Source organism: Mauremys mutica, chromosome 4 (genome assembly GCF_020497125.1).
Source record: "Mauremys mutica isolate MM-2020 ecotype Southern chromosome 4, ASM2049712v1, whole genome shotgun sequence".
NCBI classification, from domain to species: Eukaryota; Metazoa; Chordata; order Testudines; family Geoemydidae; genus Mauremys; species Mauremys mutica.
Genome location: NC_059075.1, coordinates 159,948,959 through 159,963,124, shown reverse-complemented (window position 1 = coordinate 159,963,124; position 14,166 = coordinate 159,948,959). Strand labels below are relative to the sequence as shown.

Sequence of the window (14,166 nt, the reverse complement as noted above, 5' to 3'; positions counted from 1 at the left end):
CCTTAAAACTGTATGAAAAAATCAGTTTTACCCAATCAGGGGTGGTAAATTGTAAGGCATTATTAGGCACTAATTGTAAGGGTAGGGTGATTGCTTGGCATCTACGCAGAACAAAGTTAAAGTTGTTTGTTTGCTGTAACTGTGCTTTTTCCATAGTTAAACATGTCTGGATTTCTTTTAAGCCTAACTTTGACACCAAATTCACTGAGTCCTCCCTACGGAAGAAAAGACTGAACCAATCGTTTTCAGTGACACTGCTCTTGAGACTTCTCCCTGTGGCTCAGCAAAACATCAAGAGCTTTCCATAAAACTAAGCAAAGGCAAATAACTAAATCTACTAAGCATGTTAGGGCACCAAGGAGGGCATTGTAATGAGCCCCTCTGTGCCTGGCTTGAGACTACAATTGGAGGTGGGCATGGTTTGCGGGAAAGGATCAGTTTGGGCAAATTTTTGAACATGAACATTTGCGGGGGGGGGGAAGCTTATAAATTGTTGAAATGTTTTTGTTTAAAATTAAAAAAATCCATTTTCATGATTCAACATAAAAAGTCGTTTTGAAATTTCAGCTAATTACAGCTAAAAAAAATGTTTGCAGCCAAACCATGATATAGATGATCTAGAATGTATCAAAATAAAATATTTCAATTGACCTGAATTTATTTCTTTTCCTGATTTTTTGGTTAGCAAAAAATTTCAATGTTTTGACTCCGTCCCAATTCAAGACAGGAAAAAGCGTCAATATCTCAAATTTTTTCATGGTCTAGGAAAACCATTTCCTGCCCTGTTCTGCTCGTGTTCTGGGGGCAATGGCTGTCACGTATCAGTGCAGGGAGAGCTTAATCACAGAAGCATTTTATATCCAGTATGCAGTCTCTGTCCACTCAGGCTGGCCAGTGCTATCACACAAACAGGGAGTGAGGCCAGGCTCTGGTTTATCTTCAAGCCAGTTGCTCATGCAGCTCTCTGCACGCTCTAGCTAACCCACCCCCATCACCCAAGGAACCCTAGTGGTAACATTCTCCCTGAATTCTGCCCATGTGCTTCCATTTTCTGTGAGTACCTGAGACTTGCCCAGGTCTACACTCAGCAAGAACCTGTCAGTGCCTAGTGTTGGATAAACCAAAACCAGTAGCTTGCAGATGAGGTTGCCTGATACCATAGCACTTTCCCTGCTGAATCTACACAGAAAAGGCTTTTAGTTTATGCCAGCTAAAAGCATCACTGCCGTGTAGAAGGATTTGCAATGTGTGGGAGAAAATAGTTATAATGCACATCTGCAAAAGGTACATTTTATTGCAATGGGTTTATAACAGATCTCTATTACAGATGTCCACTATTGGGGGTCTAAATGCATATTTAGTTAATGCATTTTAAACTGGCCTGTGTTTTCAATACAGCTGTGTGAATAACAGATTTTTTACTTTGTAGCAATTTCAAAACGTCAGAAAAAAATCATTTTGGGTCATGGAATTTATTTAAAATTTTTAGGAAATCTTAAAGTAAAACAAATCAGGGTCAAACAGAATATTTCAGGTTAAAAAATAAAGTTTTGTTTTCCATTTGAGCATTTTTAAATGATTGTTTAATAAAAAAAATAAAGGAAATGTTGAAACTTACAAGTCATGTAAACTAAAAAGATTTTGGTGTTGCTGAATCTGCGTTCTTCCTGGAAAAAAAAATTCAATTGAAATTTCTTTCCAGTTCTAGTTTTCAAAGGGGATGAGTACCAGAGCTCCCAGGGATGTCCGTGAAATCAGGAACAGAAAAGCAGGGCTCATGAATGAACTCTAGATGATTCACTGGTCTCTCTGTATAGTCATTGACTTTCCTTTTCATATGGAACATTACCATTCTCTGTTGCCTCTAAGTGTATAGGCTATCGGGTTGGAGGCACTTTAATACACAGTATGTGCTCATTCTCAGCATGACAAAGCCTTAGATGTAGTGGACAGTGTGAGTGTAATGCAAACAGTGTATTCCCTAGGATTGTCCCCTGATGTATTCCCACTGCCTCGGGTTGGTACAATATTTCACGAGGGAAGTCAGAATGAGTGTGAAGGAACCACTCTTGGTCCTTTCTTGGCTCCTGTTTAATTGTACATTTCACTTTTCCCCTGTAAAGGAAATCATAGTTGGAAGAAATGGCGGAGGGAAATCACACCATGGTTACGGACTTCATTTTCCAGGGATTCATGGATCATCCTGAGCTTCAGGTCCCCCTCTTTGTGTCATTCCTAATGATCTATGTTATCACCCTGGCGGGGAATCTAGGGATGATCGTGTTGATCAGGTTCAACTCCCGACTCCACACCCCCATGTACTATTTTCTCAGCAATTTGTCTCTTGCCGATGTTGGTAATTCCTCGGTTGTTGGTCCCCGGTTGCTGATGACTTTTGTGGTTCAGGCCAAACCCATTTCTCTCGCTGCATGTGCAGCACAATTTTTCTTTGTCTGTAACTTTGTGACCAATGAAGCTTGCCTGTTGGCAGTAATGGCATATGATCGCTTCATAGCCATCTGTAACCCCTTGCTCTATAGCGTTGTCATGTCAAAAAGACTTTGTGTATTACTAGTGGTTGCTTCATACATATGTGGCTTTGTGAATGCAGTTGTTCAGACTCCATTTATATTTACCCTGTCCTTCTGTGACTCTAATGTAATCAACCATTTCTTCTGTGACATCCCCCCAATCCTTAAACTGTCTTGCTCTGACACCCACAACGCTATCATGGTGCATTTCACCTTGTCCAGTATAGTGATCATGATGACTATTCTCATTGTACTATTCTCCTACATGTACATCCTCATTGCCATCCTGAAGATCCACTCTGCCAAGGGCAGATTCAAAACCTTCTCCACCTGCACATCCCACCTGACAGCCGTCACAATTTTCTATGGGACTGTGGTCTTCATGTATTTACGACCCAGTTCCGGCTACACCACAGATCCAGACAAGATCATCTCTGTGTTTTATATACTCATAATTCCCATGCTGAACCCCCTGATCTACAGCCTGAGGAACAAGGAGGTGAAGGATGCCTTTAGAAGGATGATAAACAGGAAGGTTTGTTCTCAGTTAATATAATTATTGGGATTTGTGCTTATCAATAAACAAGTGATAAATAGTGAATTCTCTGAGTCATAGCTCTGATTTCCTTTGTTTTAACTGTATTCTGTGGCTTGTTCCAATATATATATATATATATATATATATATGGAATCCAAGCCTGTTCATCTTGAGAATTCAGTCTCCCAGGTTCAGGAATGACCATGAGGCTGCAAAGAATACACTATCGAAAGGGAGCATTTGTCACGGACCCCCTTCAGCTCCCCTTGCTGGATACCCACCAGCTTGTATTGAGGGGAATCCCAGCCTGGACTTCCAGATGTTTTAAGCTGCCAGAGACTGAATGGAGCCAGTCACTGCTGCAGTCTCGGGGTTCGTAGGCACACAATCAGGGTGTAGGCACTCTGCCTAGTGCCCTTTCTGGAGAGCTAGAACCTGCTATCTAGCTGCCTGGTCCCTGGGCTCAGGGATGACTGTTCAGACTCTGCCGTAACTTAAACACCCCCTGTCCTAGAATGCCAAAGAACAGCATGAGCCTTCTGGGTTACAGCCGAACTCCCCCACAAGACCACACAGTATGTGTAAAGAATGTAACACAGAGAGGGACCCTCTGAACCGGAATCTAACACTGTAGAGCTAATGCTTCACTAATAAAGCACAAGCTCATTTAAAAAAGGACACTCATCCTAACTTCAATGGACCTCACTAGCTGATCCTTTCCTTGGGCGTCCTCTGGGGTATCCATCTGTGTTCAGACAGCCTGCTCCTTCCCCTCCTCATCTAGCTCCTACATGCAGCTCCTCTCAGATCTAGCTGGTCAAACAAGTGGAGATATTCAAAAGGCATCAAACTCCCATTCCAGGGAGTTGTCCAGGGAACTGGATGTCTAACTGCTTATTTAAAATGTGTATTTGCTCATGGGCAGTTGTTGATTGCACTGTGGAGTTTCCAGTCCTGTATTAAAATGTTGAAAGGAAAATAGCAGTGGAAGCAAAATGACTTTGGCCCGCACACATAATGCTAGTTTAAGAACATCACAATGTTAATCAATAGAGTAACTTTGACATCCTTTTATGTTATGGCACTATAACTCCATTCCATTTTGCACATATATGGAAAAATCATAAGCAGTATTCCTAGGAGCACAAGAAGAGGATTTAAGCGATCGATGATTCAGACAAACTTCCCTGGACTAACCAGCACGTATCCAGTATGAATATTCAAACGTCACAGTGTGTGAGCAAGCTTGCTAGTGCTATGAATATTGATAGCCCCATCACACTACGACTTCATAATGTGTATTAGTACATCACAATTGTACATCATTCTAAATTGATTGGACTACATTCATTCTTGATCTGTCCCCATATCATTCTCAAGGGAGTTACTTCAGGGATGAACCTGTCTCAATGTTTACAAAGTCCAAAGAAAGCCAAACAAAGCAGACCGTTGATATAATTTCAGGATTGCCAGAGAAACTCTTTCATAGGTTGGAGAGAAGATAAATAAAATGCCCTACATAAAGCGGCAACTGTTTTCAATGAGTAAAACCAGTGGTTCTCAGAATTCTCTGGCCTGTGACCCCATGTTAAACAGAAAAAAGGGTTTGAAATCCCTATTAAGTTTTGGGATGCTCCCCTTCCATCTAACCGTGAAGACAGAGAGGCTGGTTGTGATGACTGGAAACAACCTCCTACGTTGAGAACTCAAAGAGTAAAACAACATCCTCTTAATGTCGGCACGATGCAGCGATGAGGAAAGATGCTCTGATTTGGTGCAGGCTAGTTCTGCATGATAAAGCTCAACTCTGCATTATTCAGACTAAGTCCCTAAGCTCACCATAGAGGACTTTTCTGGGGCATTTATCGTTACACATTCTGATAACACGACCTATCTCCCTAAGCTGAGCTTTGATAATCGTTACCTCCTTTCTGGTTGCTTTTATTCTGTATGTTTAACAGAGCCCTCCACTGGATGAAATCTCAGAACTCATGAAGGACACTTACGATCTTCTCATTCTCTCACCTGAACTCCAACCTGGCCTAAAACATAAAAGGCAACAGCAATTGTCCTTTAAGACAAATGTCAGAGCATCTTGCCGATTCTACATAGTGACACAGACCCTCATTCATGGATCTTAAAAACACCAATTTCTAATGTAGTATTTGACTGTGTTACATTATATTATGTTCTGTACATCACATGAAGTGGCTGAGTCATAGAAATAAGGATAATGATACAGAGAACTCACTCTTCTTCCATCAGCTGTTTATTGGTTAAAATATAATAATGATTATAATTACCAAAAAAAATTCTTCCTGTATATCATCCTTTTAAAGGCATCATTTACCTCCTTGTTTCTCAGGCTGTAGATCAGGGGGTTCAACATGGGGATCACAAGGGCATAAAACACAGAGGTAACCTTGTCTTGGTCCATCACGTAGCTAGAACTGGGTCTTAAATATATACATATCAGCGTCCCATAAAACATAGTGACGACTGTCAGGTGCGAGGCGCAGGTGGAAAAGGTTTTGTGTCTCCCCTTGGCAGAACGGATCCTGAGAATGGCCACAAGGATGCACATGTAGGAGATTAGGACACTCAGGAAACTAGTCATTCCAATTACAGTAGAGAAAGTGAAAAGTACAAGGTTAGTGACATGGGTGTCAGAGCAGGACAGCTTCAGCATAGGGGGCACATCACAGAAGAAATGGTTGACAACATTGGAGCTGCAGAAGGACAGACTGAATATAAATAGCGTTTGCACAACTGAATTCACAGAGCCACATACATATGTACCAGCCACAAACAGGACACAGTGTCTCTTGGACATAATGGCTCTGTATAACAAAGGATTACAGATAGCTTTGAAGCGGTCATATGCAATCACAGCCAGGAGGCAACATTCATTGGTCACAAAGAAACAGACGAAGAATAGTTGTGCCGCACACTCAATCAAAGGAATGGTTCTAGTCTCTGCTACAAAGGTCATTAGCAACCTGGGAGCTATGGCAGTGGAATATCCAATGTCTACAATGGACATCTGGCTTAGGAAAAAGTACATGGGGGTATGAAGTCGGGTTTCGACCATGATTAATGCTATCATCCCAAGATTCCCCATCAGGCTGACCACATACATCACTAGGAACAAGATAAACAGGGGGATCTGTAGATCTGGATGATCTGTGAATCCTACGAAAATGAACTCGGTCACCGTGGTGTGGTTTCTCTCTACCATTTATTCCAGAAACGCTCTCCTCTGCTGGTGGAAAAAAAATAAAGATTACAATTAATCACAGGCCAATAAAGTAATGAGTGCAGATTGCTCATAATCCCTGTGATTGTTCCTGTGAAACAGCGTATGAACATACTACAGCTGAAATACATCAAAGGACACTCCTAGGGAATGTTCTCTTTGTATTCCCCACATGCTTTCCATTAGAGATAGGACATGTTCCGGCTACAGAAATATCATGTACTCTGTGTTAGGGTGACCAGATGTCCTGATTTTATAGGGACAGTCCCGATTTTGGGGGCTTTTTCTTCTATAGGCTCCTATTACCCCCACCCCCATCCCGATTTTTCACATTTGCCCTCTGGTCACACTACTCTGTGTTAATATGCATGAAACCATCCAGTTGGTCAAATCTTCTATAAAATAAGTGAGATATAGATAGGGAGTGTTTAGTTTAGAAGGGAGGCAAATAATCTATCAATGTCTGCAAATAATCAATGCTAGAGAGTTTATTCATTGTCATTGGTTTTCTCTTCCTAATCCAAATGACCTCAAAGGGCACAAGGGATCCTCACTGCCCCTTTTATATAGGTGCCTAAATATAGATTTGGGTGCCCAATATGAGGCAGCCCCGGTGGAAACATGTGGTATCACTGTCTGTGTAGCCTTAAAGTGTCCCTGTTCCCCAGTGTATGTTTTACAGACATTCTTTGTATCCATGTGCATTATTTTTCCTCCCTGTTACAAATCCTCCAAGAGGTAATAACACTGGTAGGTGGTGAGGACTGTAACTGATTCTATGATTACTTTTGACTTATAGATTCACAGAGCCTAGAAATGAAAAAATGCATCTCCCGGGATAAATACTAAGTCAACCTGTGGAACTCCTTGCCAGAGAATGTTGTGAAGACCAAGACTATAGCAAGGTTTAAAAAAGAACTGGATAAATTCATGGAGGACAGGCCCATCAATGGCTATTAGCCAGGATGGTGTCCCTAGCCTCTGTTTGCCAGAATCTGGGAATGAACAACAGGGGATGGATCACTTGATGATTACCTGTTCTTTGCCTCTGGGGCACCTAGCACTGGCCACTGTTGGAAGACAGGATACTGGGCTAGATGGACCTTTGGTCTGACCCAGAATGGCCATTATATTTCTATGGAATTTCACTGCCACATGCACAAAGAGATGCTCAAAAGAGAATAATAATTACGTTTCTTACCAGTCATGGTGTAGGTGTACACTCAGTAAATTCCATTGTGGTTTGTATTTGGTGGAGGAAGATATGGGCTGGTTTGACTTCTCATTAACCAGTTGACTTCAGCAGAGCTACTCTACATTCACACTAGGGTGACTGAGATCAGAATCCGGCCAGTGACACGGTAACACAGTGTGAGATGTGTGCTGATGGGAGCAAAGCATCTCATATACGTTTGCAGTCTTTAGGATAGAAAGAAAATGAGTTGGAGATAATTTGGGAGTTTCCTAGTTACTGGAAAAACACAGGTCTCTGGATTCTGCATATTCCCTCTGTCTTTACACCTGTGCTAGACGAGTAAAAAGAAATGAAATTATTTTTAGTAAATATAGGGAACATAGGAATTTTCATATCAGATCAGACAAATGATGCATCAAATTCAGTATTGTCTATGCCACGGGTGGCCAACCTAAGCCTGGGAAGTAGCCAGAATTTACCAATGTACAATGCGGAAGAGCCAAAGTAATACGTCAGCAGTCCCCCATCAGCTCCCACCCTCCCGCTCACCGGCAGCTCCTCCGATCAGCACCTCCTCTTCCCTCCCCACACCTCCTGATCAGCTGTTTCATGGCGTGCAGGAGACTCTGGGGCGAGGAGCAAGGGTACAGCAGGCTTAGGGGATGGGGCGGGAATGGGCGGAGTGGGGGCAGGGCCTGTGGCAGAGCCAGGGGTTGAGCAGTGAGCACCCCCGGCACATTGGAAAGTTGGCACCTGTAGCTCCAACCCTGCAGTTGGTGCCTATACAAGGAGACACATTAACTTTGAGGAGCTGCATATGGCTCTGGAGCCACAGGTTGGCCACCGCTGGTCTATGGATTGGCAGTCTTTGCTGTGTGCTTCAGACAGAGAGACAAAGCCCTCACAGTAGGAAGTTATTGAATAACATGCCTATAGAGGCCTTTTCACCCTACATCCAGGCAATTAGTGATTGCCTCATACTCTGAAGCATGAAGGTTTTCATCCCTTGCAATGTCTGTCTCATACCTAATGTAACTGTTCTTAATATTTATAGTACGAATCAACCCCTCCGCCTCCCCGAAATAAAACATACACAAAACCTGCTCAGAAGACTTTATTAAGGTTGAAAAGTTCAGCAATTGAAAATTAGGAAATGCCAGATTTGTGGGTGCCCATGCAACCTTAGTTCTGCCCTCTTGGGTGTTTGCATTATGATAGTCTTTAATTACATTATCACATGCTGTTTCTCCTTGGAACCACTGGACCCCTTCCTTATTCAGTGTATCGGACACAGTAACTTCTGGGTGACTGAGTAGACAACCTAAATTATGTTCTGTTAATGTAGTTTTGCATATGTAATTTCCTGGGTTTTTAAAAAGGCAAAACTCAATTCGGTCACAACACCTCCATTCGGCATCCTCTTGGTTTGCGCCTGTAACCACCTGCCCTGCATTACAGACTTCTACCACTTGCGCTACAGGCCTTCGCAAGAGCAGGCAGTTTCCTATAGATGTGGGGAGTCCAGAAGCAGTCACTATTCCAGGTGCATCATTGTCAACGTCTGCTACTTTTTTTGGTGGTAACCCGGGCCCATCTGTTTAGAATATGGGTATTATACTGGCAGGAAGCTCAAATTTTGCTCACAACTGAAGCAAGGAAGGGGTGACCGTGGTTGTCAAAAGCTATAACTCAGCTAAACCTGAATAGAATTTCATGGGGAAAAAAACCCCAAAAACAACAAAAGCACAGAAAAAATGCTCTTCTCAAGTGTGAGGGCTTTTTCCCAACTGAATTTCCAAAACTTGCTGCAAACAATGGAGGTGTTTTAGCTTCTCAAAAACAAGAATGCAAGAAGCTGTTAGAATGGAAAGTGCTCGGTAACCGAATACAGGGAACACGACCAGCTCCTCCAGTAGTAAATGCCGGATTCTTTTTTTGATTATTAAATATAGAGCTGATAACGGTGCTTGATTGTGTAACCGAAGCTCACACTTCAGAGCTCTCTGTCCCCCTCCAGAGGCTGGACCACACAGAGCTAACAAAACCAGGCATTTTAGATCAGATAGTTCATTTTTTTCGATCCCGAGGTCCTGGGCTTAATCCCCAGTGTTAATGACAGAACCAAGAGCATTCTGTTGAAAGTGATATTAAGCTGAGACAGAAATATTGTGTTCCTCCCCAGAACAGGCACACAACCAGGTGTGTGACAAAGTTTCCTGAGGACTCTGGGTCTGGTCCTCTTACCTGCTGGTGTGCATCAGCCTTGCCCTGCAGACAGTCAGGCGGAGATGTAGTATTGTACACTGGAATCTTGAGTTGCCTTTAATTTATGCTGTACCCATTCTGTGTGTAAATAGAGAACTTCTGTTCTTCAAATTGTGACTCCAGCACCAGATCCTCTCTAGAGTTTTTGAGCTAACACCACAATTCATCATGCAAAAGAACACATCTGAGACTAAATAAATGAGATGGCAAAATAAGACATAAAAACAAGAGATTGTATTTTATGGTTTTCTCTGTCTGCTAGTTATCTTACACTATTTGATTGTTCTGCAAATAGATACCGTCAATATAAGCCATCCTGTAGCATCATGTACATTTTCCCCACTGTTTTATTCTGAAGCAGAAAAGCCAAAAATAAATATCAAATCAAAATAGCTGAAAAGCTGATGACAGGGAATCTAATTCGAAAGATTGAGAGAATATTTATTCCTACTCTGTCAAAGCTGAGTGGATTAAGCCTACCTGTGGAGGAAGAGGCATGTTATCATTGATCCTAGTAGAACGGTGTGTGGCTGACACAAGTGATTCTTATTTGATTCAGAGGCAACTAGGGACAAAATCCCTGAAGCAGCATGAACCTCAGAAGAGAGAGTTAAAATGTCTTTTATGTCTCCTGGAGGGTGGGGATAATAAATCACAGAGTCCAAAGCAGAACAGCTCCAATAGGAGAGACTGGGGGAGAACCATACCAGAATATCCCATTCTTCAGAGGCTAGAGTGCCCACAGGAAAGGTGGGAAACCCATGATCAAATCTCTTCTCCTGTGAGGTGGAAGGGCCAGGCATCTCGATGCTCAGAAAGAAGTAGCGGTTTGCATACTCAGAGGCTGAAGCAGGCACAAAGGAGATTTTACTGCAAAAATGTAGGTGCCAGGTGAGTTTAGGCACCGATAGCATTTGACCTCAGGTGAGTGGAGATTTCAGGAATAGCAATGGGGCCTGGTTCTGGATTGAGATCCCCAAAGTGGAAATTAGATTTAGGAGTACAGGTTTCATCTCTGCCACATGCCAATGCTTAGATCTGGCCTACAGCCAAAAGATTTACAGGTATTGCTATATCTGCTAAGGATGTGCTTGTCTACTGACATGGTTATACTGGTATAATCATCAGTGTAGATGAAGTTATACCAATATAAAGGTGCCATATACTGGAATAGGTCCATAGATTATAGGCCAGAGAGAACCATTGTAACCAACTAGTCTGACATCCTGTGTAATACAGGCCATAAAGGAAATTTTGAAAGTCTTGATTCAGGTGAATCCCTAATCTTTGCATCACCATTCCCTTTAGCAGGGATCATGGACTAGCCATTACACCACAAAGCTACCTATCACATTGCATTAGTGCTTTCTCCCTATTGCTACCCTAGAATAAAACTTTTACCCTGCCGCAACTGAGGCTATGTTACAGGGTAGAGCTGAGAGAAATTCAGCATTTCAATGCCATGAAAAAAATGGACTTTTCAACATGTGTCTGCATCCCAAATCAAGGCAAAAGAGTTAAAACATGAACATTTTGAACAGAATGGAAATTCTGAAAAATGTCCATTTGGAAATGTCAAAATGTTTTGTTTTGAAGTTTTTGGTCAACATGAAATACTTGGACATTCCAAAATTGAAATGCTTCATGTTGGTGTCTTGACCTGACTTAAAAGTCTGCTGCCTGCCTCAGATTGAAATTTATTTATTTGGAAAATTTCAGCCTGATTTGCCATTCTGAGACTGAAGCTAGGGGGGAAAAAAAAGGACATTGTTTTGCCTTTATGTAAATATATCTATCTGATGCCTTTTCCTCTGAGAAGCTCTGGTGACTCCCCTCCAGCTTTGCAGCAGTGACTTGAAATTTGATAGGGTGGTGCCTTATGCAATTCCCAGGAAAATCAGCCCAAATTTGACTATTTAAAAAATTGCTGTTCACAGGATCAATTGAGATTTTGCTAGAGCAACATCCCAGGGATTCCAGGGGCTGAGCAGGATTTTCCCAGCAATTCCAGATCTGGGCTGTGGCAGGGTTTCAAACTAGGCACCCAAAATTAGCAGCAAGTTTTGACCTTAATTTCTCTGTGCCTCAAGTCCCTACCTCACAGAGGTATTTTGAAAATAAATTCAGACGTTACAGTGATAAACACCATGGAAAAGCACATGAGCAAATTATGAATTCTATCTTCAGAGCAAGGCTGGAAGAGTTTAAATAAGACCTGGTGTAGCAAGGCCCTGCAGATCCCTCTTGCCTCCTACTAGGCTAACAAAGTCACTCAGAAACCCTGGGGTTCAATAACTACTAGTATCATTCACTTACAGGTTCTGTTCCTATCACCTTTTGGCCATACACAACTTAGGTTCTAGAAGAGCTACACTCTCTCTACCCTCCACTCCCTCAGCCTCACCCAGTTTTGGCTTCCTGCCTCCCAGCCCTTTATATCGCCCCAGGCTAATTGGCTGGGTAACTGTCTCCCATTCACCAATTAGGTGCAGGTTTTTCTAGCCAGCTCCAATCTGCTTCCCCTAAAGGGAGCTGGCGTGACACAGGGCTGAGTCAGCAGCTCTTGCCCAGCCCCCTGTCACACCTGGGCCCACACACTGACTGACGAGGCTAAACCAAAATCCGGAACAGCTGCTCTCAGAGTGGGCCCTGTCCATTCTCCGCCCTCGGGCTGGCTGGGAGCTTTTCAATAAAATGGATTTTCCACCAAAAATATGGATTTGCCAGGTAGGAATGTTTTAGTTGGAATGTTTCCGTTTTGATTAAACATTTCTCAGGTTCAGGATGGAATTTCTGGTTAACCTCCAGAGACATAGAGAGAGCGACCCCAAAATAGCCAAATCCCAGCTATCAGGGCACTCACCTGGGAAGTGGGAGAGCCCTACTCAAGTCACTTCTCTGCCTAATTAAGAGCAGGGAAATAGATCTATGTTTCCAATATCACAGGTGAGTGCCCTAATGTCTGCCCTATTTTCTATTCTATGGTGCATCTCTGTCTCTCAATCTCTCCTGTTGGAGCTGTTCCACTTTGTATGAATAATAAAGGATCCATTGGGACACAGAGAGAAAATCTATCTTGATAGCCCAGTGGTTGTAAGCCTGATCTGGGATGTGAGAGACCCAGGTCCAAGTGCCTGATTTGGAACAGGGTCTTGCATCTGAGTTTCCCTGGTGTGACAGTATGAACCACATGAGGGAACAAAAAAACAACAAAGAAACCAAGCAGCTGACTCTAATTATCTACTCCTCCCAGTGGCTGTTGTGGGTAGGAGGAGTCTGGGGGCTATATAAGCCAGACCAAACTCATTCCAGAAGAGCTAAGTGCAGAGGCAATATACAAGTAGACTGGAGTTTGAAGGTGTGGAAAAAACCATAGCTTGAGAAAGAGGAAGCAGGAGCTGTGATCAGTGTGGGGGGAGATAGTGAGTTTGGGGAGAGTTGGGTATGGTCTGGGGATCAGTATCCACAAGAAACTGTGGGTTTGCCTACAGGGAAGAGAGCTATGAGGAATGGTACTGCAGATAATGGACATGAATGATGACAAACTGTTGCACCCCTTTCTATAAATGTTACTACATTCTCTCCAGCGTTCTTTCTCCCCCAACCTTTTCTGGGGTGGTCAAGTCATCCTGACTCACCAGGCAATTGCTTGGTGGCATTTTGAGTGGTGTCTGGGGTTTAAATGGAGGGTACAGTCACAATAGTGACTGTCAGCTGGTCTCCCTGGAGCTGTTGAAAATCCACCAGTTCATCCCTGTGGAAGTAAAGAAAGAACTGGCAGGGATTTTAAGGGGATTTCAATGCAAACAGTCCCTTCAGTGAGCAAGAGTCAAGCTAGCTCTAACCCTAATAACATGAGATTTGTAGAAGCGAGGATTGTGTGAGGTGAGTGGGAAAGAACTGTGGGAGAAGTTGTTGCGATCTTGTGTTAAATAAAGTATGGAATGTAGACTAGAGTCTAAATAGATGTGAGAAAAATAAGATATCAGGATGACCTATGTATAAACAAAATGCAGCTGTTGCCATTATTGTATGTAACAAAGGTGTATAAATGCTTGCTGTAACTGTTTACTTGGAGAGAGACCTGTTTAGCTCTCTCCCTCCACACAATTGATAGAGATAATAAAGTATCTGACTTGCTGCACCCCACCTGAGAGTGAGGACTCTGTTTTTCTATGACATCCATTATCCTAGAAGAGTGCCCTAACCACTGAGCTACTGGCTATTCAGAGGTCAGGCTTCTGTCTCTCATTTTCTGTGAAGTTTTTCTGGAAGACCAGGTTTCATCTTAGTGTAGAATGGGAAAATATTTTGAAATCTTGAATATATTCAGGGGACAGGAAATTATTTTCCCACCTATGTCTAATCTGTACCCACTTAC

At 42.6% G+C, this 14,166-nt stretch overlaps 3 protein-coding genes across 3 annotated transcripts in view; 1 reads left to right on the top strand and 2 right to left on the bottom strand.

The window, feature by feature from the left end:
* The window catches only part of LOC123368033 (olfactory receptor 1019-like), a 155,730-nt gene extending 145,767 nt beyond the window's left edge, over positions 1-9,963 (bottom strand). The window contains exon 1 of the mRNA XM_045012474.1: positions 9,765-9,963. The gene's annotated coding sequence lies outside the window, so the exon portion shown is untranslated. The remainder of the gene's footprint in view (positions 1-9,764) is intronic.
* On the bottom strand, positions 515-7,716 carry LOC123368035 (olfactory receptor 1019-like). The gene is made up of 3 exons (XM_045012476.1): positions 7,527-7,716; positions 5,385-6,331; positions 515-548 (listed from the first exon to the last, which is right to left on the bottom strand). The coding sequence occupies exons 2-3, from the start codon at positions 6,305-6,307 to the stop codon at positions 515-517; spliced, it is 957 nt and encodes a 318-aa protein (XP_044868411.1). The 5' UTR covers positions 6,308-6,331; positions 7,527-7,716.
* On the top strand, positions 2,131-3,087 carry LOC123368037 (olfactory receptor 1019-like). Its single transcript, XM_045012479.1, has one exon. It carries the CDS (start codon positions 2,143-2,145, stop codon positions 3,085-3,087), a length of 945 nt encoding a protein of 314 aa, XP_044868414.1. The 5' UTR covers positions 2,131-2,142.
* Positions 9,964-14,166: the final 4,203 nt, after the last annotated feature.